Raw genomic sequence first — 25,291 nt, forward strand, 5'->3', positions numbered from 1 at the left:
ACATGCTCAAAGGGAAGAAGTGCAACTTTCTTTACAGTACTCTCACACCTTGTCATTTGGGGTTAGATTGCAAAAGTACCATTTATAGCATGGGTGGGCAATTAATTTTCACAAGGGGCCACATGAGAAGCCAGAACTTATTCTGCTCAACTTTATCCAATTGTACAATGCACTAAATTGTACATTTTGAATAGCTGATCCTATTATCATCATCAGATGACGTATGACGTACCCGTTGTAAACTTAGAACACTACAAGCTGCCGTATGTCGAATAGCTCGTCATCATCTTGCCATCCCTCCTCGTTCTGTGATTGGTCCCCAAATCCATGCGAAAATTTCAGGCATGGTCCCCATGCTGTTGTGCAGTTGGAAATGATTCGAGTGCTCACAGCAGCATGGGTATTCCCAGGCAAGTAAACTTACCATCCCACTGAAAGCACCTCTGCGCTTCCTTGTGGGAAATGAAGCGATGCACTATAGCAGGGGTAGCCTGGTTTTACCATACCCTTGTGCTCATTGCATTTCGTATAAGGGTCTGGACCTTCACAATTGAGCTCCATTATCAGGTGGGAGGTTCCTTTGAAACAATTGGATCGGATTTTCGCTAGCGTTTGGTCGTGACGTATGTAATACTTGAGTGAGTGAAGCAGCTGTAAAAGCTCTTGGGGGGCGTTCCTTGCGCGTTCCAAGGCTTCATTTTTAATATCTGGATATTTGGGAGCCGAGCCAGAACGGATTGAAGAGCTTCCATTACTTTCATATTCGCCGCCATTGCCAAACTACAACCAGCAAATCCGGCAGAAATGTCAACTACAACCCCCGCCTCCCCCGCTCGCTGAATGGTAGGTTGAAATTCAACCGATGTAACGCGGCCACTGAGATCAGACCCAGACGTGCATGTAGGGAAATTATAATTGACCGGAGTTTACGGATGGCTATGGCCAGGCTATTGCAGGGGCTTCCAAGTACATTTCCCTGGGGCCAAAATATGTCGGGAGTGTATGCAGGGTCCATAAACAAAAGCTAAAAATATGTTTTCATTGGGAAGGAGGATACTTTTTTCAATAAGTGAATAATAATGAGCCTGACAGGACTGTAGCCTCATTTAGACGGCTTAAACTTGTGTTGCACTTAACAAGCCTGTGTCCCAAGTTTTCACTGTTGTCATTTTTCATTCACTCCACACTCTGTGGTGGCAAGCTGCTATTGTAACCAAAGCCGCCCAGGGGCAGACTGTCCATTTCCCACGTGGCTACAATGTGTTGTTTATTTCCTCATCTCTTATCATATCAGTGCCCCCTGCTGGACACGTGTGGAATTCTTTCTTTTATTTTTATCTAAGCAGCCTCCTAGTGGCTGGAGTGAGCATTCTGGTAATTTCTTTAAAAAAATCATAACTCCGCACAGGAATTGGCTAGAGACTTCCTTTTTTTTTATTGACAGTTGAATTTATGCTCTACACGAGGGCCGGATTGAATCATCTCCGGTGTTTGCCCAGATTTGATTTAGAGTTAGTGACACATATATACAATATGAAATGCCGAGCGCACACAAAAGGAAAGCTTTAACGCACGCACACATTGGACAAAGGAAAGTTTTTACAACCCAGGGATATTATGGTTGCTTATAGATATATTCGATGTTTCAAGGTTATAGCTGGTCCGTAGATTCTGCACTCCACTGTCAGTGTGATTATCTTCCATATGATTTACCTGGGGCTCGCAGGACTCGCTGGATCTTATTAACACTGCAAACTGCATTGGCACTCAACCAAAGCAGTAAATTTGAACTGCTATGCAAAAAAAAAAAGAAACACATTGAGCAATAATGTGACCCATCAGCACAGTCTAAATTTATTGTGAGTAAATGTCAAATGTTTTGCAAAATGCGTTCCCTGCTTGTTGCCCAAAGTTGCAAGGTTGACCTCCAGCCTCAATAGATATGAATTAAAAAAGTGACAAATGAGGAAGTAATGAATCAGTGTTGTAGTAATAGATTAAAATGACAAAATAACAGACAACGTAGATTTTCCGTACCACAACAGCTGCAGCAAATTCGCACGCGTCAGAAACCACTTCATTTTTCTCACAAAAACTAAAAGCTTTAATTTGTGCCGCAAAAACTCATTGCCACTTGTATCGTTTACTCTCTGTTTATCCAAAATGAGCACTTAACATTCCCTTCTCACTCCGAATGTCTCCTTGGAATTGTCTTACCGTCCTATTTTCTACATTTGGTGCTTGGCAGAGCTGCACTGGGGGGGGGGGGGTGGCTGGGGGGGGAACGAAAAACAACCAAAAAAAGACATTTTACGCATATCTCCGAGCGGCTCACTTTCCCTCTTTAAGAAAGCACTTGACAGAAAAAAAAACAAAACAGGCTGTTTCTGGTGGGCTGCAGCACAGATGTTACAGAGGCTGAATCAGGGAACGCTTTGCCTGTAGCCAGTGAGTCAGTCGGGCTTGTGTGTATGGGACGACCGCCCTTTAGCCAAACGTCCGATGATAAAAAAAAAAAAAAAAAAAGAAAAAACTGTGATTAACGTATGCTATTTCTCTCCTCTTTTGTCCCCCCCCTTTGCTCCTGCGCACCCTCTGAACGCCGCCCTGCATCAATCTTTCTTTTTCACATTATGTTCACCTGTCTGTCCCTTATTCTCATGCATTTTATTGCTAACGTTATTTTCCTGTCTCTCTCTGTCTCTCTCTCTCTTTGCTGCAGGCATCAGAGCTCGGGATGACATCAGCGTTTTACAAGTACATCTTAACCACCATGGTAAGAGAGTATGTACGCACATCATCGTCCCCCGCCACCCTCCTCCGCCCACCTGCCCTCCCGCCCTCCCGCCCGCCCGCTCGCCTGCCTGCCCGTCTGTCCCTTTATGGGGCGAGAGCGAAAGGTTGCAAAGTCGCAGATGAAGTGATAAGGGAGAGGAGGAAAGGGAGCAGCTGCCGTTTGGAAAGATATGTACAGGCGAGGTTGCAAGGTGGAGGTGATGACAGATGTGCTGTGGCCCCTCCCCCCCCCCCCCCCCCCCCCCCCCCCCTCCTTACGCCACCCGTCTCCAGTTAGTTGTTTTTTTTTTTCATCTGGCGCTTTGATATACACCCCTTGCCTACTTCCATTTGAATTAATGTGTCACTTTATGCGGCGTGCCTTGATTTTTATTTTCTTCCCCTCTCCGCCCTCTGTACGTGCCACGCTCTTCATCTTTCAGTGTCTGCTGCTGCAAAAAAGACGAAGAAGAGAAAAAAAATCACTTGGAGTCATTTCTATCAACCCCTCTTCCTAAACGTATCGGTGTTTTCCCCCCTCTTTTAGTAGCTGTCTATACCGTTTCTTCCCCTCTTTGTCGGAGATTAGATGTGTCACTCCTTCGCCTCTGTAGCCCTCTTTTTTTCTTTTTTTTCTTTCTTCATCACAATCTCCCTTTCCCTCGCGTTTATTTTTCCACCGGTGAAAATTTGATACGCTGTCAACACTGTCACTCACCCGTTTTTTTACATCTCTCTGCACGAACAGTGAGGAGGAAAAGGGCTCCGAGAGATGCGGATCAACTACTGACAATGGGGTTCAATGACTCCATGACTCTCGTTCTATATTAATGATCTCTACAAGGACTGTTCGACTACTAATCCGGTTCGGCCCCTTGCTCTTCTTCCCACTTATCTTCCCACAAATGTATCTTTTTGAATGCTTCTGTTATTACATTTTTTTTTCTTCACTCCAAGCCAAGAATGGAGGCTGTTTTTGTTCTATAATTGAACCAGATGAGAGGAAATTGTGTGCAGTGGTATAAAGTATTAGGATAATAATTGGTGTTTTGTGAACTGAATGTCTGCCCTGCGTCTGCGGAATCAACCCCCCATAAGAATATAGTGGAATAGGTCTAAACAAGTCCATTTAATCAATACAGCAGGACATTTCATGATTTAGATGGCAAACGATATCAGAAATACACTTCATCAACAGAAACGTTGGCCAAATAATTTAAGAAATGTCCGGCTGCACTGACTATATTGACTTTTTATGTATCATCCTTGATGTCTGATGTTTCATTTTTAATTGAACTAGAGTTCTGTCTGGTGGCTGGGTGCAATCCATAGGATTCATAGAATAATGATAGCCTCCTTCTTCCTGAAGCTCAAAGGAAGTTGGGGCAGGCTCTGGAAGTTCCCCGCTCTAATAGACTTTCCATTGAAACTGTTTTGCCCCTCTTAAAACCAGTATTGAACACAGTCACCCTGTCCTCCGTGTTTCCCTTAACATGCTATTTTAATTTTAATTCTCTCCCTATTCTAGTTAATGTAGCTGCGGTAGCTGCGTCCCAAAAACCCAGCTAAATGCAGGTAGCCCGTGCCCTCAGTCCATTGATATACTGTCTACGGTGCAGTTTTAACACCTGTGCACTGGTGTGTCACCGCCCACTTTGAAATCTTGTGTAAACCTGTCAACAACATTGGCTCTTGATGAAGAGAATGGGCGTTTCTGAAAACGTTGGCTGTCTAAATAAAAAAACTGTCCAGCTGTATGAACTAAAGTAACTGGTCTGAGATTTCATGTAGAATATCTCTGAACTATAGTAATGTCTCCTCAGTGTTCTTTGCCCGACACATCAGTGCTTTGTTCTGTGAAAGATAAAGCCAAATAAAACCCTTTGAACGCTACAAATTAGGGCCGCTCAAATAATTACAGTGGAATGAAGAATTGCAATTTGAATGGCTGCAATTGGAGCAACAAAGACGGCAAAATATTTAGGAAGTGCAATGTCTTTGGCAAACAGCTAGTTATTCCACCTCCTTGGGGTCCTATTATGTGTTAAACCTCTTAACCCTGTGGTTTAGACCTCAACAAACATGTTGTCATCAAAAGTGCAGTTTTATTTTGTTTTTTTTCCCCACAATCGTTTAGCCCTCCTGGAAGGCTGTCTGATTGCCGTTGTGTCCATGATGCACACTTAAATTAAAAATGCTATCCATCGAACTCCGCTGCATAATTAAACACTTTTCAATTACCTAATGATCAGGGAGATTATCTGAAGATTTGAACATGAAAAGCAGGTCAAGCCTCTGTCACGTCGCGCCAGGTGGTCTGACCTTGCAATTATACGGGCTGAATCTTAAAAGGCTCATTATCAAAGGCTGTTTTTAAGCGTCAGGGCTGGCAACAATGAGACTAAATGTAATGTTAACAGAGGTTTGTGATTAATAAAGCACTTAGTCTACATGAATGAGGAAATGCTAAACCTATGCAAATTGCACTCCCAACAAAAGGAAGGCTGTCAGAAGGGATTTTTTTTTGTTTTCTTCCATGGCTGCTACTTTTCAGTTTGTTACAAGTGGTTTAAATAGGGCTGTGCATTTAATCAAACCCACTCATTCCAAAATTAACATTGCTTACTTTGATCGCCCTCTCTCCTCTGTAGGACTTCCCCCTCCTGAGACTAGACGACATCGTGGATGACCAGTCCAACATCGTGGGCTTCTCCATGTTCAACACCACACACCCGTTTTACCTGGAGTTCATCCGGAGCCTGAACCTTTCCTGGCGAGAAGGCTGTGACCTGACCTACCCAGGCCCAGCGGTAAGTCCCATTCACGCATGCTGTAAACACCCACACGTTTTGGAAGTCTTTTTAATAGCTTTGTTTGTTTGCCAAGCTTCATCAAATTACTTTCCCCCTCACTGATTCACTGAGCGGTTGAGAGACATTGGCTTGTATTTAATGGGTATTGATGTACAAGAACAAGGTTGGTTCTGAAATCGAATAAATGTATTTTACTGGCAACAAAAATAAAAATCGATCCTGATTACCATATAATAATACATCAGAAATACACGTGTCTGAATGTAGATCTCTGTTATTAGATTTTTAATTTTTTTATTTCTCTTATTTGACCTTTTTTTAACCGTCTTCTTCTTAGCTCCCACCTGAACTGAGCACATTTTCTCCAGTTTGGCTTTACCCAAACCTAAAAGCTTCTTGAACAAAGCGTCAAAATAGCGACAAAATGGAGACGAAAACGAGGATGAAAACACAACAAAAGAGCGACAAAAACACAATGATAAAGGGACAAAAATGTGTGATGTAAACACAACAAAAAAGACAGCAATATGCCAGAAAAGTGACAAAAACGCAAAAACGACAACACCGTAACAACACATGTAAAAAAAGATCCATTTAGATTTTAGTTTTGTTGTACCTTATGGATTTGGGTAAAGCTGAACTGGAGAAAATGTACTTGGTTAAGGCGGGGGTTAAGAGGTTAACCATGGAAGTCCCACTGAGGTTTTCAGAATGTCATTTCAGGGGAGACCTGGCCCAAGACGGGACCATATGTGTTTTAGTTGTAGAAACTAAATGAACCCCGAGAGTTATACTAGTAACACAAGTAGACTTAATGAACCCCTCAAGCTGAAACCAGAGCACGTCTAGAGGAGTCCTTTGCTGGCAGAGTTGTTGCTGTGAAAAGAGAGCCCTAACCGTTTCTTCAATGCGCCGCCCAAAAGAATACGGAAATTATAAATTGAGCATTTTCAGTATCAGACTAGAACCAAAACAAATTTCAGAGAGGGGAATGAATGAACCCTCCCTAGCTTTGTTTGTTTGCCAAGCCACATCAAACTACTTTTTCCCTCACTGAATCAGCCAGCGATTAGAGACAGTCAGCTCCAGTCCTTTGCTTGTATTTAATGGGTATTGATGTATCCATCTGTGTTGGGTCCCCATTGGTTTTGCTCATACCTTACATCTTTTCTCTTTCGCTGCATTCCACTTTCATCCCGATAACTGTTCTATCAGCGCTTCCTCTCGCTCGCTTGTTGTTCACCTCTCTGACTCGACCTCCCGCAGCTCTCGTCGGCGCTGATGTTTGACGCGGTGCATGTGGTGGTGGGCGCCGTGAGGGAGTTGAACCGCAGTCAGGAGATTGGAGTGAAGCCACTGAGCTGCACGTCGTCTCAGATCTGGCAACACGGGACCAGTCTTATGAACTATCTGCGCATGGTAAGTGCTTGAGTGTGCGTCTCGGCTAATGTGTCAAGTGCGATGATGTTCAGGAGATGTATTACCATTGTATAGTCAAGTGAGCTGAGAGGCCACTCGTGTTGAGCATTCTTATTCCAGCTAAAAATAATTTAAATACATTTTTTTCATGTTCTTCCACATTTTCCCCGTTTAAATACAGTTACGTGAGCAGTTACATGATCCAGTTATAGTTGCATAAAATGAAACATGTTGATTTTCTAAACGGATGAAAAGGGCTTAATAACACCATAGGAGCACTTCCGACGTCCGCACAGAGAATTCTATAGGAGCGAAGATTACTGTGCGGACGTCGGAAGTGCTCCTAAGGTGTTATTGCGCCTTTCAATGTAGAACACTTTTATATCCGCCTTGAAAATTGACATGTTTAAATTTGTGTAACTTGGATTGTGTCACTACTCATGTACACATCAACTCGTCTAAGCTCAGGTGAGAACATATCTCAGAATGGAAAAACGGTCGCCTTTTCCTTTAAACAACCCCTTTTCCCCCAAAATGTATTTTTGTATGACATTTATATAGTTCAAGCTTAAATTAGGAACAGTGATGGATGAATGTAAAGGCGTCTCAAAATCTAGTTTTTAATTCTGATTCACATTTTGGGAGCCAAGAACCATTAAGTGAATAAATCTCTCATATGGACCAACATATGCCAATGTAGGACGTATTGAAAATTTCCTTATTTCCTTTATTCAGTGCACAAACAGATATTTTAACTGTGTGTGTGGTAATATTTGTAATTTCAATGTAATACTTCCAGGGAACGTTGTTTTCTTTTCTTCTAAATTACCATAATATCATGCAAATATCCCTCTTCTCTTTGTGTGAATGTTTCCTTTTGAATTGAAATACTGAAATAGATTTCCCATCCATATTTTATAGATTGTTGTGCACCTTACACTTCCTGCCTGGTTTCCATTCTTGATCCATTTCATTTGAGCACAACAATAATTGTGTGTTGCTTGATTTTGTCCTTCCGAATTCAAAAACACTGGAATATGATTGTTGTTCTGCCGCATCTCCACTTTGATTTGAAAACACATCATTGTAACCGAGTTACTATCCACAGCTGTCAGTTTGCATATTTGGTGCCACATTCAAATGGAGTCCAAAATAACATTCAGGGAAATAAGAAAAATGGAGGCAGAACCTGTTTCCTCAGATAACCTCACATAGAATATGAAAGCTGTTTCCAGAGGGTGGGGAGAGAAGCCAAAATATTGACTCTACTTAAGGAAGAGTAATGTTATTTAATATAGAAGTACAAAGCTGCCCTCCAAGTAATTAATCAAGTGAAAAAATATTTCAGGAAAACTTCAGTGCATGGTGTTTGAGCTTCTGATTTAGGTTTTAGTAGTCTCTTAATCTGACATGGAATAAAAAAAAATAAAAAAAAAATCAATTTATTTTTTAATCAACTTCAAGATTTTGTCACTTGTTGGTTTATGCACAGTGTAAAGAAGGGGTCTTGTAACAATAGCCAAATTTACATGTGCCTCCGGTAGGATTTTCTTCCAAAAATCCTGACTTTAGCATGTGAATTTGGTCATGAGACTTGGGAGGCGTACACCCTGGAGAGTTTGTAGCCAAGATATTTCAAAAGAATTAGAGAATATTGCTTGAATTTTAAGATAAGACTTTGTTGCTCTCACATTGGAGAAATTCATTTGTTCAATCAGCTCTCAAGAAACACTTGGGGTGCAAAATAGCCAGGAAATGTGCAATCCAGTAGAACTCATGTCCCTATCCGTTACTTTATTTGCCAAATTGGTGCAGATTCTGTTCAAAATGTTCAGAACAAAAGGAAGATACATTTAAAATGTGACTTATCTAGCGCATGTAGAGATGTATAAAGCCTTTGGTGAGCTAACAAAAAAGATCTGGGGAGCTACTGGTTGGAGATCCCTGGTGTAAAGAATAGTCAAAATATTAACTTGAGTCTGAGAATATAGTTGAAATACTGTTAAAGCTAACAGTAAACTTAAATAGGTCCTCATCCAAATCCATTCTTTGATTAACCTGCAAAAATAGCATTTTCTGGTCAACACTATAATCCAAAATTTGACACTGGCATTACTCAATGGTATTGTGCCATTGAGTAAGAAAATGGTGAAACTACTCTATAATGCAATTCTTTCACTCATATATGTCTTACAGTAAACTACAGTGTTAGGTAATCAGCAAATCTAGTTCCGCCTGTTCCTTCAGTGACTCATTTGTCGTCTCATTATCTTGGTGCTAAAAATGCGTGTGAAGTACATTCTGTTCCATCCTCATCTCATGCTCATAACCTCTGTGCTGTTCTTCTGTCATAAGCTGTCTCTCTGTGCGATCTTCCCATTGATGACCTGTTGTCACGGCAGCCAGAGACCCATCTCTCATTGCCTCCGCCCCGACCGCCCAGCATCTGTCTTTGTTAGTCAACATCACTGCATTCTCCATCTTCAGCACTGCGCCATTCATCACAGACGCGCTAACTGTGCCAGCAGCACCTCGGCGTGGAGCGGCGAGCGGCGGCAGGTCTGGCTCTTATTAAAAGAGCTGTTGCTTTTCCTTCCCCTGCTCCGTCTCAGACACGCGCCTGGACGCTGCCTCTCGGTCGGTTCAAACGCGGGGTTGGCTGGCCGTGTCCACCTCCTCCTAGTGGATATTAAGTGGATATTATATTAAGCGAGACACAACAGGTAGAACAAAGTGTGCGGCTAGAAATTGCCTATATTTGTGGCAACGAAATCTGAATAATGGAAAGAGCCAGGTGTAAACGCATGTGTATTATGTTGGTTTATAAGATACAAAGACATTTTTGAACGCTTCTAAATTATGCTATGAGTAAGATATTGAAAATCCTTCTGAAATCAGTACAAGACTGGAAAATGTGGTCTCTGTAGGTAAGTGTGAGGAAAAAGTCATTTTTGGACAATAGACCATGAAGTTACAATTTCCCATATGGAGTAACGCTAAATCAGTGCAATAATTAAACTCCTTATCATCTCTTTTGTTAAGAGACCTGAGAATTGGAAAGAAAAAAAATGAGTTTTGCAGTGTCTCCCCTGAATATTAACATTAATTGTGCCTTTAAAGCCTGCAATGATGTGGGGTCAGCTGGGGTTTATGGGTTAGGAGGGTTAAGACGGATGCAATACCCCGAAATTGTACGACAAATAAAAAAAATAGGCTGTTTTTATTGTAGCCAAATGGCAACAACCATTTCTAAACCATTTCTAGGGCTGAATTTGTTTATCCTTGGCACTTGACATTCTATTGTGAGTGAATAAGTGGCCAAAAGGGTTGTAGATGTTTTCTATCATTACCAATATCATCATTTTTGTCATTTTTGCTTTAGACTTTGTATATCGAGGGTGATCGTTAGAAGAAAGTGCATCTTGCATTTTGTTAGTCCACCCACTCAATTTATTCCTCTGCATTTCTTTTAGATGCATTTATTGTTTGTAGCATACTTTGTGTAATATACTTTGACACACAAATGCTGACTGTGGGATGTGTGTATCGATTGAATACATGCAGGAGGGAGGATACAATATCTACTTGTGAGAGAGAATTATATTCATTTTCCCCTTATTGTACACACGCTGTCCTTTTAACAACTCTACTTTAAACATACATTGATTTATTTATGTTTCAAATGTTTAGTGAAATATTTACTATTTTGATGATAAATTAATTTAGCCGTTGCTGATGTGAAGGAACAGTCAGGGAAAGTGCAGTCCACATGGAGCCTCTATATGTCTGCATTACACAGACTCCCAGCCTCTATATGTCTGCGTTACACAGACTCCCACATCCATTTAGCGAAGTATAAATGTGCTGAAATAGTACATTGGTTGGAATATCATTTGGGCTGGTGTGTCATTTGTAAGCACTATTTTCCACTTGCTCCAGATTACAATTATTCCCTTGTGGCTGGCTCACACCAGTCCTGGGTCTCTCCTCCTTGCCTCACTCTCTCCCTCTGCTTACCAGGTGGAGTACGACGGTCTGACGGGGCGCGTGGAGTTCAACAGCAAAGGGCAGAGGACCAACTACACCCTGCGGATCCTGGAGAAGCACCGAGGAGGCCACAAAGAGGTCAGCAGCCACCTGTTACCGCACAGCAGGCAGGCCAGAGCTCCTGCAGGCACCGGGCCGGGTACAGGGCATCTAGTGTGATTTCACTGCCCAGGGTAACATTTAACTCTGGGGTCAACATGCAACCTGCCTCATGACACCAACTAAATATCACTGCACTGGATAAGATAGAGCACTTGTCTTGAATGCCAATGTGCTGATATAAAAAGGAAGACACGCTGGGCCATTGTAGGCGGTGCAGTGAATAGCACTCTTGCTTCATAGCAAGAAGGTGCTGGATTTGATTCCCGTGCTAGTTGGGGCTTTTCTATGTGGACTTTGCTTGTTCTCGTGTTTACATAAGTTTCCTCTGGGTGCTTTCCCTACCATTTTAAAACATGCGCAATAGGCTAAACACCTCCAGTTAGGTTCTCCATGGCAGGATCGATCAAATGCAGAACACAAGTTTCCCTCCAGAGACAATAAAGTCTAAAAATACAAATGCAGATGTAGATGGCATCTTTGGGAACACCCACAAATGGTCACAAGCCCCTGTCTGGGGGAAATCAGACGAGGAGAAGAGCGGCTCTGGAGTCTACAACTACTTTAACAAATGCTAAATTATGAATGTGTCTTCTACCAGTTAAAGATACAGAGACAAGGAGAGGTGAAGTGGTTCAACAGGTCAGATTTGTACATAAATAACAGATAATGTTAATCATAATTGTGACGTGAGCTGCATTCTACCATTTCTACTGGGCAGTCTGCATCATTATGTAAGAATGTTCATTCGTCAGGACCCATTTTTAACTGTATTTGAATATGCTAAAAAAAAAAAAAAGTGCTTTACCAACTGTATCTATATAAATGTTATGTTATAGGCAGGAATTAAAATGGGTGCCTCACTTAACACTAATGGTACACTTTATTTATGATGCACAAACCCTGGACACGTTTTAGCTCATAATGTTCACGTGTTCTATATTGTCCCAGTGGATCCAATGAACAATAGCTCTTGTGACACAGCCATATGGTGCTACTGTATCTCATTGTTTTCATCATTTGTCCAACACAATGGCAATAAGAACATTGACATACAGTAGAAGTACGTTTTCCTCTGGCAGAGTTTACAGTTTATAAGTGTGTCTCATTGGAATCAAAGGCATGATAAGTATACTTCCATTGAACAATCAGATTTTCTTTTCTTTATCCAACATGTCTTTTATATCGGACAGTTTCAGTGGGATTAGTTTTATAGGGAGCTCTAAAGAAAAACCTGTGAGATAAAACCCCTGCTTTTAACCTGTATTTGATCGTCAGCAGGTAATGAAGCTTGTGTCCACACATGAGCACATCCCCAGATTGAGGGTATGGCGCCTCGGTTCATTGACATTGTGGGAAACGCTTTACCGTCACCTCCTCCTAATCTCCTAATGTCTTTCGAGGCTCTTTACTGGTGTAGGCCAATGGCGCCCGGTGTTAACAGTAAATGCCACCTGATAACTGCACTTAAATCTTGATCTAACTCTATGGGAGTTAGCTGGTGATAATTAACATTTTCACTCTAGGTCCTTCTCCTTGCAGCGGCAGGAAAGCAGCAGCAGGCAAGCCCCACTGCTACCACTCTTAAATGTCAGGGCAGGATAAAGAGTGTCATATAAAAAGGTGATTCAGTTTGAGGAGCTATTACCTTCTCTCTGACCTACCCAAAGACGTATAGTATTATCTCCAAAAGAAATACCCGTAATATGAACACCTATCTTCCCTCCACCATAATAATGACCGGGGTAGTTAAGAGACACATGAAAGGGAAACGTGAGCTGTTTAACGTATAATAAGACAAGATGAAATGAAAATAGACAGTGGAATAAAATGATTAATCGTAGTTGCCTTTATTATTTTGTGTCTTGCCTCACTGCCCTCATATATTTTATCACAGTAGTCAAGGTCCCTGAGCAGCTCCGTGGGGAATAATTGGATCTTTTTGCATACGTTACAATACGCGCAACACAAAGCCCCATCTATTACATGTGTAAGCCTGCTCCTTTTCGACTGCCATATAGGTTCAATAGATAAGCAGATACAGGGGATAGGTGAAGTGAATTTAGAGCTCAGTTGTACATAATTTATTTGACAATAGCGATTGATTCTCCCCTCCATGCTCTGTCTCTGTGGTAGATCGGGATCTGGTACTCCAACAACACGCTGGCAATGAACTCCACCAGCCTGGATATTAATGTCTCGGAGACGCTGGCGAACAAGACCCTCATTGTCACCACCATATTGGTAAGGTCACACTTCCGAGCTGCGGGCTGCGCGGTTGTGTGGAGTGTCGCAGCCAGTTTTACTGTCACTGCAGCTGAGACCGGGACAGACAGATGATTCAGTGCAGACTTTGAATACAATTGAGAGAATGATTTCTATTGTGGCGAGGACACACTCTATTTTGAGCTTTTATACGAGTCACTTCATGTATTTGAAGTTATACAAGTGTGCACTTTGTAGAGCAGTTGTTTCGAAACTGTGGTTAGTGAAAACTGACTGTTGATGAATTGTTCTGAAATGGTTGGTTTTTTTTCCAGTTTGGTATAACCCAAATCTAAAAGCTTCTTAAAGGGACAGGCCACCGTTTTTCCATAGTGAGATATGTTCTTACCTGAGCTTAGACAAGTTGATACATACCTGTCTGTGGAAGAGTTTAGTCACTTCTAACTTCACCCCGTTTGGAGCTATAGGAATATGCTGTAAGAGGCCCGCACGCACAGCAAGAGCAGACAGGTACACATCAACTCGTCTAAGCTCAGATAAGAACATATCTCAGTATGGAAAAACGGTGACTTGTTCCTTTAAAAAAAAGCGTCAATATAGCAACGAAAACGAGGACGAAAAAAAAAAAAAAAAAAACTTTCAAAAGTTACAAAGAAGCGATAAAAGAGCAAGAAAAACGTGCCAGAAAAGCAACAATATTACTACCACAACAAAATGACGAATAAAACAAACAATGAAAAAGCAACAAAAACACTACAAAAAACGATAAAAACGCTTCATCAATGTGACAAAAACGCAGCGACAACGCGATAAAAAAGTTTGGGTCAGTTTCAAAGGAGGCATTACACTGCTACTCTCCAGTCGAGAAGCTTCTAGATTTGGGTAAAGCCAAACCGGAGAAAATGCACTCGGTTAAGGTGGGGAGTGAGCGGTTAACTAACAAAACTCTGTGAGGAACTACTGTGTTTTGACATTTAACCAAAACCTCGCTCAAGATCTGGAGATGGGTGCCCAGGCTCTGCACTGCGGTCGGCTATTGCTTCCTGACAGGAAGCCCAAGCAGCAAGGACGGAACAAATGCAGAAGACGCATTTTATTACATGGGCAAAAAAGTGTATAAATAAGTGTGTAACAGAATAATACAAGCCACGCAGAAGTTTATTTTCCCCAGAAACGAGTATGAAGGTTTTGTCATCTACATGTCCTTTTGGTGTTATTGGGGATTTTAGTGGTGTTTCGCCGTCCTCCCAAATTCCAAATCCATATTATTGTAATATATAAATGTTCTAATCTAAATTGCCCATAGGTGTCAAATGGAAATAAGCAGAAGAGGATGAAAGGTTTTTATTCGTGTATTTGAATCTTTGCCCACATTACACCCTAAAACTTGAAATAGCTTTTGACTATGCCTGATTAAATTCATTCCGGTTACTGGGCTGTGCATATTGAATCATCGGTCGGCTATAAATGACAAAATCAATTCTACAAGCAAGGTCAGGCTGCAGAGGTCGTTCAAAAGGATTCAGCATAATGTTTGATCAACAAAACTGGCTGTTTTACACCCTGTTTTCAGTGTTCATGGATCACTGCCATGGACGTGTTCAGTAACCAAAGTAGATATCCAATATAACACACTTGGCCGATCAATATGAATACATGTGAGGACATAAATGCTCAGTTTTTTTTAAGCTTTTGTGGGCTTAATAAGAAAACAATTTGGTCTACATACAGCAACTCCTGCCAATAGCATAACGTAGTGTTGCCAAATTAAACAATAAACACAAATGGTTTGATTTGTTGGAATTATTCTTTCCCTTTCCTCTAGCAAACTAAACAGTAATAGGAGTCAGTTTGTGATCTATATCTGAGTATATGTAGTTGTTTTCTGTCATTTATCCATAAAGCAAAACATACATCAATCTCCGTGTACCTTGGCAGCCATTTATGCTCCTTGGCAGCCTCCTTCATGCCCGGTTTTAGCAGTGGTAAAAAAGTTATGTTCTTTTTCCATCACGCAGAAGTGAATTAATCTCCCCTCCTGACATCGTTCCCACATAATAAACACCGACCTGAATCATGTCCTGTTTTCCCGTGTGTTCAGGAGAACCCGTATGTGATGCGCAAAGAGAACTACCAGGACTTCCAGGGCAACGACCAGTACCAGGGCTTTTGTGTGGACATGCTGAGGGAGCTGGCGGACATCTTGAAGTTTTCTTTCAAGATCAAGCTGGTGGATGACGGGCTCTACGGCGCCCCGGAGCCCAATGGTTCTTGGACGGGGATGGTCGGAGAGCTGATCAACAGGGTGCGTGTTGTTCCTATCGCTCCCTCACACTCGCTCATTAGAAGACACATCAACACGCATGCGGAACGGGGCGAGCTAACCAGACGCAGGCTTATCAGCGGCGTATGCGGACGGGGTTCACAGCGGGTCAGAGCGCATAATTGCCTCCTTTTGGCTTACTACATAGCATTTCATTTACTATTCATAAATGTCTTTGTGTGTGCGCTTGTTTATCAATGCCGAATTTGTGTTAGAAAGGATGTCAATAATGAACTTTCAGCCATTGCAAAACATGTGGGTTCATTGATGACAAGTTAATGAACAGCTTTTGCACGTTTGTTGTTGTTATAGTGCATGTCGTAAGTTCAATGTCAATGTCGGTTAACAATGGTGGTAGTGGTCATAATTATAATACATGTCTATGTCTATTTGCATTGACAAATATCCAGTCTTCCACCAGCATATTTTCATTCTGGCATAATTGGCTCCGAGTTGGGGAGTTAACCTTTCACTAAACATGGGGGAATTAACCACTTCTCCAATGGACACGCTGTATATCAGAATATTTTATCCCTGAAGTGACTTTGCTTTCCTTTCTTATTCAACAGCATGCCTTAGTCTGACCTTTACACTGATTGTGAACCTTTTCTATTGAAATCACTTCTTCCAAGGACATATTACTGTAATTAGTATGAAACGACTGTAGAACATGTGAAAAACACGATTGCATAGCCACAGATTTGCACACTCTGTTCCTCGAGCCCCAAACCACATCTCTGCTGTAACTTCCCATGTTTCACATTACCCTCAGAGGAGAGTAAGACTCTTATCTAGGACAAAAGCTGACTTTATAATTCCCCAAAAGAGAGTGTGGTAGCATTGCCTAAAATTGTCTGTGCCATCTTATTCTCTCGCTGTAAGTTGTCCCCATATCCCACCAAGCTCCTTTCCCGTCCAGGCCTAGTGCGCCTCTGACAGACAATCTGGTTGAAGCAGTGCTAATGAGAGCCCCTTTCTGCTTAATTACCATACGGTATACTTCAATTACCAGACTATGGTCCCGGTGTGGGGCCCGCCACACTGGTGTGCTCCCCCAGCCCTGCCTGCCCTCCCCATCGCCTGATCACTCAGTTCTAATTAGCAGCCCATGTTCATCAATTAGCTGGTAATGGAGGAGATGGAGGGGCAGCAGCGCGACCAGAGACCACCAGGTTTTATACAGGTGCAAAGACCAGACACTCCGTGCTTACCCGCAATTAGCCTTATTTGGTTTGTGGTTAAACTAGAAGTTGAGTGGAGTGCAGCAGTGCAGGCTCCAAATGTTCATTAGACAGCTCAATACAAAACACATTGATTTGTCAGCCGTTTTACCAACACTTCTTTGTGTCAGTGTGTTTTTGCTAACCATTAGATCAATGCTTCGCAGAACCTTTAGTTAATGACTTCAATTTTAAATGGAAAATTCATTGCGGCCAGTTTTAATTCTCTAACTCTTAAAATGTCATTTGGTCCAGCTTCAGGTGTTTTGCTCCTCAAAAACAGCTAAAACGGTCTAGTCTGGCTCAGACAAACTAAATGTAGCCATTTCCGTCTGATTAAACGAGACAAAACTGCAAAAGGACTGGACAGTTTTGTAAAAAATAAATAATAAAACCTCTATTGCCATTCAAATTTGATATGTCTTAAATAAGTTCAGCTTTTATGAAGTGCTACTTACCAAGATACAAGCCTGCAGTTTCGATCCATTTTTCCAACCCTAAACTGCATAGATCTCACCTAATAGAAAGGAGCGGTAACAACAAGTCAATACTCAGAAACCTAAAAGCCCGTCTGTATTATGAGATTCACTTCGCTAAGTTTGAAAGATAATGGGTTTAGTTGACCGTGACCACTTTCTAAATTGTTTTTGCAAATATGCGTAAATAAAACCGTGTTCTGTTGCCACATCTAGTTAACATCTCTAAACACCGCACTTACCGTGTCTCGGCAATCAAATGTTTTCCTCGGCAAGTTTGAAATTATGAGATCGGATCAATGGCTACTGACCTGGAAAAAACATGCTTAGCGGAATGATATTGATGTTGTGCTCATGCAGAAAAGTGAACTGATTTTGAGTGAACTGCTCAATGAGATTTCCCTCCTCCCTCCCCTCCCTCCCTTCCTCCTCTGTCTTCCCCTCAAACCTGCCATTATGTGTCCATCTCCCCCCCGCTCTCCGTCTCTGTCAATCCTGCAGAAAGCCGACCTGGCCGTGGCGGGCTTCACCATCACGTCGGAGCGAGAGAAAGTTATTGACTTCTCTAAGCCGTTCATGACCCTCGGGATCAGCATCTTGTACCGAGTTCAACTGGTGAGGCTGTTATCCGCGCGCCCGTGTGCCTCCTGCCGGGCCGCACTTGCCACAAATCTCATATTGGATTTTTTTCTTTCTCTCTTTCTTTCCATTTGTTTGCCGTAGCATAAGCCTGCGGGATCATAGCCCAGATAACTGAGATCGGAGCCTAACGAGCCACACCGCATTTTGCATCACAGTGTAATTTTTTGTGGAGGATTTGTGTGCCCGCTCGCAGCACCTCGTATGTCCGTGGTGAAATTTATAGGTGTAATTTCAATTGCTCAATAAGTCAGGGCTGTGTAACGGGGTAACAGTGGCAGCTTTACATTGCTAATGAGGTTCTGGGCCCGGGCCAAGTGCGCTTCGGCAGTAGGCATTGTGAAACAGAGCGAATATGGATTGTGGCATTAGCGTATCAAAGTGACTGCAGGCTCGCTGTTGGAGCAGACTGAAGGATACTGCCCTCCTGTGGTGTCGTGTGTCCTAGCTCTGTCTGCGTTTAAACCCCCCCCCCCCCCTCTCTCTCTCTCTCTCTTTCTCTGTCTTTCTTTCTTTCCTCCTCTCCCCCTCTCGACATTTATGGCTTCTCTATTTTCATCTTCCTCTTCGCAGGGACGGAAGCCGGGTTACTTCTCCTTTCTTGACCCCTTCTCCCCCGCTGTCTGGCTCTTCATGCTGCTCGCCTACCTGGCCGTCAGCTGCGTGCTCTTCCTCGCTGCAAGGTCAATACATTATATCGCTATGGCGACAGTACGCACATCTGGGCACCATCACCATTTGTCTCACTGAGGCCGCGGCGCATGTCATACACTTGAGATTTTTCCTTGTAAGACTGCACTGACAGCGTTCGAGCGTGTGACTGATTGGGGATGACTCCGGGGGGTGTGTGAGTGGTATTTCTGCATGGGTGTTTGACCTCAACGCCTCTCTGCTGTGCTCCCATTTGGCGACAGGTTAAGCCCCTATGAGTGGTACAACCCCCACCCTTGCCTCCGCGAGCGCAGGGACATGCTGGAGAACCAGTACACCTTGGGGAACAGCCTGTGGTTCCCGGTGGGCGGCTTCATGCAACAGGGCTCAGAGATCATGCCCAGAGCGCTGTCCACCAGATGTGTCAGCGGTGTGTGGTAAGTTCGAAAAGGCGTTTGCAAGTTTGAAATTCTAAAAGGATTACAAAGCCATTTTGAAGGCAGTTTTGGTCTGACAGACGTTTCCGGTTCGCAGGTGAATTGAGAAATGCACATCTTTTAGTTTAGTGGCATGCTCAAGTAGAGCTTTTCTTTATTGCAAGGCCTTGAGTGTCTTACATAATTGTCTCTACTACTGTGTGTAAATGCGTTGGTTAGAGGCAATGCAAAGTACAAGTGGAGGTTTTATCTGAATAAGAACAAATGCATGAATACAGTTTGTCAGTGAGCAGTGACATCCATGGAGGAGAAAATAATGATAAACTGTGGTCGCTTAAAATCAGAGGTGAATGGAGTAATCAAATATTCACTCAACTTCAAGTAAAAAGTAGTGACCCAAACAATTACTCAAGTAAAGCGAAAAAATCGGATTTATTTTCAATGACATCGTAAATGATGTGAAACAAAGCAGATAATCATGTGAACTTCCAAGAAAATGGCAGAAAATACAGAAAAACTAAAATAATTCTAAAGAACAAGGAGCATGAGACGATCTACATCTATTTTATGGTACTGAAGAATTTGCCGCTTAAATATTTACTCACAGTGGAGAAAGTAACATTTATTTTTACTCAAGTAAGAGCACAGATACTTCATTATAATTGTACTCAAGTAGAAGTCAAATGTACCGTATGATAAAAGTATTCTAAGAAGAACAATTTCTTCAAAAATCTATCTGAGTATTACCTTCCTCTGTTTAAAATCAAGGTTCAGTTCACAGACCACGTTTTATTCGTGTTCAGGAGCAGTAATGTTTTAGAGAGAAGACTTATAGACTGACTTGCCTGCCTGCGTTTTGAGACCATGCTTCTTGATGTTAGTACTTTCTTCCACATAAGATTTCATGAAGAATCTCCAAGTGAATTTTTATTTGATTAGGTTTAGTCTTCCAGCCTTGGTGTTCAGGAAATACAGATGAAAAATACAGAAAAATCTAAAGGCTTTTCAAACACGCCGTGAAAGAAGGTTGCCAAGGGCTGTAGAGATAAAAGATAGAGAAAACCAAAGAGAGCAAATTACCCTGAAAGAGGCAAGATGCGGCTTATTAATAAGTGGAAGCATGATGCCCTCGGAGCAAATCTTAATCTGAACACAAGGTCATTTAAGCATCTCATTTCCGTGAAGAACGCCCCGGTGGGAGATGTAAATGTCATGTGCTCCGTCTCCGTCACACAGGTGGGCGTTCACGCTCATCATCATCTCCTCCTACACGGCCAACCTGGCAGCCTTCCTCACTGTGCAGAGGATGGAGGTGCCCATCGAGTCCCCGGACGACCTGGCTGACCAGACCAACATCGAGTATGGGACCATCCACGGAGGCAGCACCATGACTTTCTTTATGGTATGAAGAACTCTACCTGCTTCCTTTATTTCCTTACCCTGCTGATTATGCCACACAAGAATCCAAGCCTGTGTTAATGTCAAAGTAATCCAGTTCTCCAGACTTCAGCATGTTTCACTTCAGTAGAACATACAGTGAGAAGAAAAAGTGAGTACACATTACTGCCTAAATTGGTGATAAAATGTGGTCTGTCTGATCTTTATTAAAATCCTAAGAATGAGTAAACAGTGCCTGCATAAACTAATTCCACCCAAGCATTTATATTTTATTATATTTTTTATTGGCCATAACATGTAAACATTCACAGGAGAGTGTGGAATAAGTGAGTACACTGCCTGAGATTCATCCATCATGTGAGCGTCTAATCTGCAACTAAGAAAAGCAGTTATTGCTGCAAAAGAAGGATCAGCCAGATGCTTAATACAAGGGATCACTTACTTATTCCACGCTGTTGTGAATGTCTCAGGTCTTTCTGCAAAATATCTTTGAACATTTTTTTTTTATTGATGATATCATGTTGTCCAGAGCCTGAGGCAACAAAACAGGCCCACATCATGATTCTCCCTGCACCATACTTCACAGTGGGCATAGGGTTTTGATATTGATGTGCTGTTCCTTTTGTCCTCCACACAGGACGTTGTGTGTTCCTCCCAAACTATTCAACTTTATTTTGTGAAAGAGCACTTGAATGCTCCACAGCACAACTGGAAAAATATTCCGGTGTGGGGCTGTTTTGTTGCATCAATTCCAAGCACTGTACTTACTTTTTCTTCCCACTCTAACTACCTCATTGTATGTCAGAATTAGCCTTATAGTATATTAACACTGCCATTTTGTTTGTTTTTACATTTCTTTTTTTTTCACTTGCTATAAAAATGACCAAGCGCAAGTTCTTTTCCTATTCAACACAGAGAAGTTGTTCAGGTCCCGTGGCTCCATAAGGGGCTCTCCAAACCAAATTGTACCATCCAATCAGGTTTTTGCATATTCATACTGCCACGGCGAATGGGACAGGCTAATTGATCAAGAACCCTTATTCAAGCTGATCAAAATGTCACCGTGTGTGCGTTCAATTCTGTTTAAAATGACCAAACAAGCATTAAGTTTATTATTGTTAACGGCGATGCATAATTATTCACATAAGGAAGCGCTTTCCTGTCACCTTGCGAGCCTGGCCATGTGCGTAACTCATCTGGGTGGTTTCGTCCATCTGTTCGCCCGTATAGAAGAAATTATACTGCTACAACACACACCCAGACGACACGCTGCTCCAGTGAGGGGTCTGACCGTGCCAGGCTAATAAAATACAGCAAAGTTTATATGCAAATTTGCCAGTGCACATCATGAGACACTGTGTTACGCTGGCGTCTTCTGGTCTAAAGCTGGATACTGAATGTAAGCTCCAGACTCCACAATCAGTATGCTACATTTTACAGTATCTTGCAGGTATCATTTTTTTCTTTATGGCTGTTTGTGCTTGGTTTAAGTGGCTGACTGCCTTTGTTTGCGTCTGAGAGGGCTTCAGGCATCTGTGTCGGCATCTGTGTTTGTCACCGAGCCGGCGTGTGCCCGTGTTGATGTTGGTTTATGTGTGTGCGCGTGTGGAGGTGAGTGTGCATTAAAAAATATGTCCTGTTTACTCATGAGCGTATACTCGGGGAATGGCGATGTGCCAGTCTGGGCGTGTTTGTTTTTGCATTCTCTCGGTGTTTGTCCACAGCGACGATATAAGAACGAGGGGCCTGTGTTTGTCAACATAAGCCACCCGGTGCAACAGTACATTACCTCCACTCGCAGCCTAATCCATTATCAACACTTACTGCTTCCACACTACACTCACATCTATTTTGTAAATATATATAAAATGCAACATGTAATTTTCCACTTAAACGTTTAATCCTGCAGCCTGAATTCAGTACCTGACTTCTCCCTTGTATCATTTGCATTCCTCCTCTGTCTGTGAGAATTATGCAGCTCCAGCTTAGGGCTTAAAAAACAAACAAACAAGCAAAAATAACCTGTTTTTTTGTTCCCTTTATATAGTAGATGCCATAGTAAATAGTCTTATTCCCAATTTTTGTGTGCAGTTGTTGTCCAACCAGGAACTACTCATGGAAACCAAATTTGTCTGAAACCCAAATACGGGCACCTTTCCACTTAATCCTTTATCAATATTGTCTCATCTTGAATGTCCTTTTTTTATACCCATGCAACAGTACAAGTGCGTAAGCAATGTTGTTTTATGGAAGGTTTTTGCAAAGTATTTGCTGCAACATCTGTTAGCTTTTGACGTCCAATTCTCCTCGGTCTCTTCTCACCTCCTGTTCAACTCTTTTTCCCAGATTGATTACTTTATCTGTTATTGATGGCTCTTTCTTCACTTGATCAACCTCCAGAACTCGCGGTACCAGACCTACCAGCGCATGTGGAACTACATGAACTCCAAGCAGCCCAGTGTGTTTGTGAAAAGCACGGAGGAGGGCATCGCACGTGTGGTTAACTCAAAGTACGCCTTCCTGATGGAGAGCACCATGAACGAGTACCACCGCGGCCTCAACTGCAACCTGACGCAGATCGGAGGCCTGCTGGACACCAAGGGTTACGGCATCGGCATGCCTCTAGGTAAAATACTGAAACTCTTTGTTATACTGTGGACTAGAGTTTAGATCTCATACCTGAGCCCGACCCGAAATTAAGGTCGGGTCAAGATTACATGCATCACAGTCAAGATTTATTCATTTTGTACTGATGTTTTTCATCACTTATAAAAATGTAAGATATGAGTTTAGTCTATTGGATACAAAATGTCTCTTTAGAAAATAGAGGAGTTGTTCCGTAGTTCTGCTTTCTGTACACACCAAGCAGTGAGTGAATGAAAAACAAGTCTCTTGTAAATCCAGGGCCTGAAATGAACTTATTTTCAACTGGCCACTGTGGCTACTGTTTTTTTTTAAAGTTACTAGCACCAACTCATTTCACAAGCCAAAGCTAAAATATGTGTTCAGAGGTGATCATTTAATGTCTATTTGCCTTTTTCAACTTCACCAGTACCAAAGTGTTGGAGGTGAATATACCAACGTAAAACCAACCGCAGTCCAAAGCGCCTCCCATGGGCGCCTCACTTTTTCTCTTTGCTTCAAAGTCATTCATTAACAGCACGCTGTCTGCACCTTCATTCATTGTTAACATGCTTCCTGCTCTCATCAAACTGCAGTATTTAGTCAGGAATTAACATTTTGTCCTGGGAAAAAGGAAATAGAGTCTGTGTGCCGTGGTCGCTGAGCCGCTGTCACTCAGCAAGGCAGAAAGACAAAAACAGAAAGCCCCATGCTGTAACACGTGACCGAGCACAGACCTGGTACGAGGACGTAACGGGACAATCTGAACTCAGGCAGAGAATATGTAAATGCTACAGGGCAGTTGTAATAGAGTGATGTTCATAGAGCGCCTTTGAAGGGGCACAGTAATAAATATTAATGGGACCAGTCTCACCCAGTACCGCGGCTAGTTAGAAGACGGCATTACCCGCCACAACCAAAATCTACCCACATTTGACGGGTGTTAATGTCAAGCCCGGTGTGAATCGCTTTGGTTGAATTGTGTCATGTGAAAAAGCGCTATCCAAATGAGATTCCTTTCCCCGTGAGGGACATGCTCAAGCTTGACATCGCTCGGATCTGATCTCAAACAATAGATTGTCGAGGTCGGAGTTAAACTCTGTAATCAATACAGCCATGACATGCTGTAATTGCCTCATAGCGAAAAATAATAATTGTTTCGATTCCTTTTATCCCATGTGGGGACTTTCAGCCTCTCGTTTCTCTTTCACGGAAAAAATACAAGACTTTCCTGGTCAAATAAATGCCAAAGTCATTGTGGACAGTGTGGTAACACGGTGATAGTGAAATCCCAGACAGGTCACTGACATCCCCTGTGATGTGGCCAGAAAATATGTATAACTTTGAATCCTAATCAACTAATGAACAATCTCTGCAGAAAATGCCTTTGCGGAAGTCATCCCTGCCACTGCATAGTCTCTGTTTCCCCAACAAATGCCTTAATAGAAGTAAAACCTCGGAGCGTTTAATTACAGCATTCAAGTGATCCCTGTTTCAAAGTCAATGGCGGAGTGACACTTCTTTTTAGTAAAGACACACACGTCACTGGTGTATGTCTCCTAAAGGGCTTTTGGTTTAAGGCTAACAAACAAGATGCTGTAGTAGACAAGCACGTATTAAATTATGCATGTTTCTGCAGCTCGGCGTAAGTGTATCCTATAACCATTTAAGTGTTATTCAATAGCCTGAGAAAACATAGAGAAACTGTTTTGGGCGTTACTTAAGCTTAAAGAGGTATATGGATTTCTTGCCTCCGACTTCTTTGCCTGATCTAACATGACAATGTGCAGCGGCCTTCAGAGTACTGAAAGTAATGCCACTTGAGAGGACACTTAATCTAAATGATGGGACATAAAATTGCACCCCTCGCAGCCACAGAAGTTATAGAAAATGACTAAAAGGTTACTCAAAATGCTCTGAGAGAAAGTTGAGACTATGTCAGGGGATACGCATCTATTATTATTATGATTATGGCTGTCACATAGACTTAGGCAGCTGATGAAATACAGAGCTTTCACCTGCGTTATAGGGAGGGCTACAAGCTGCTTTCCAGTGACTTTCCTTTAATTTTAAATCTCAAGGTTGTGGTGTGGAAGTGAACTCTTAGCTGAAGCACTCAAGGACATAGTCATTAGTCTAGGAGCTA

The 25,291-nt window shown here is 42.2% G+C and overlaps 1 protein-coding gene across 5 annotated transcripts in view; it reads left to right on the plus strand.

Moving 5' to 3' along the window:
- grik5 (glutamate receptor, ionotropic, kainate 5) overlaps nt 1–25,291 on the plus strand; it is a 143,248-nt gene that overhangs the window by 108,338 nt on the left and 9,619 nt on the right. For all 5 annotated transcript variants that reach the window (XM_079561870.1, XM_079561873.1, XM_079561872.1 and 2 more), the window contains 11 exons: nt 2,723–2,776; nt 5,427–5,585; nt 6,855–7,007; nt 11,028–11,132; nt 13,290–13,397; nt 15,481–15,684; nt 17,900–18,013; nt 18,611–18,720; nt 18,952–19,125; nt 20,362–20,527; nt 22,924–23,149. In XM_079561870.1, coding sequence (XP_079417996.1) covers nt 2,723–2,776; nt 5,427–5,585; nt 6,855–7,007; nt 11,028–11,132; nt 13,290–13,397; nt 15,481–15,684; nt 17,900–18,013; nt 18,611–18,720; nt 18,952–19,125; nt 20,362–20,527; nt 22,924–23,149 — 1,573 coding nt within the window. The remainder of the gene's footprint in view (nt 1–2,722; nt 2,777–5,426; nt 5,586–6,854; nt 7,008–11,027; nt 11,133–13,289; nt 13,398–15,480; nt 15,685–17,899; nt 18,014–18,610; nt 18,721–18,951; nt 19,126–20,361; nt 20,528–22,923; nt 23,150–25,291) is intronic.

Source organism: Gobius niger (genome assembly GCF_951799975.1).
Source record: "Gobius niger genome assembly, chromosome: 8".
NCBI lineage: Eukaryota > Metazoa > Chordata > Actinopteri > Gobiiformes > Gobiidae > Gobius > Gobius niger.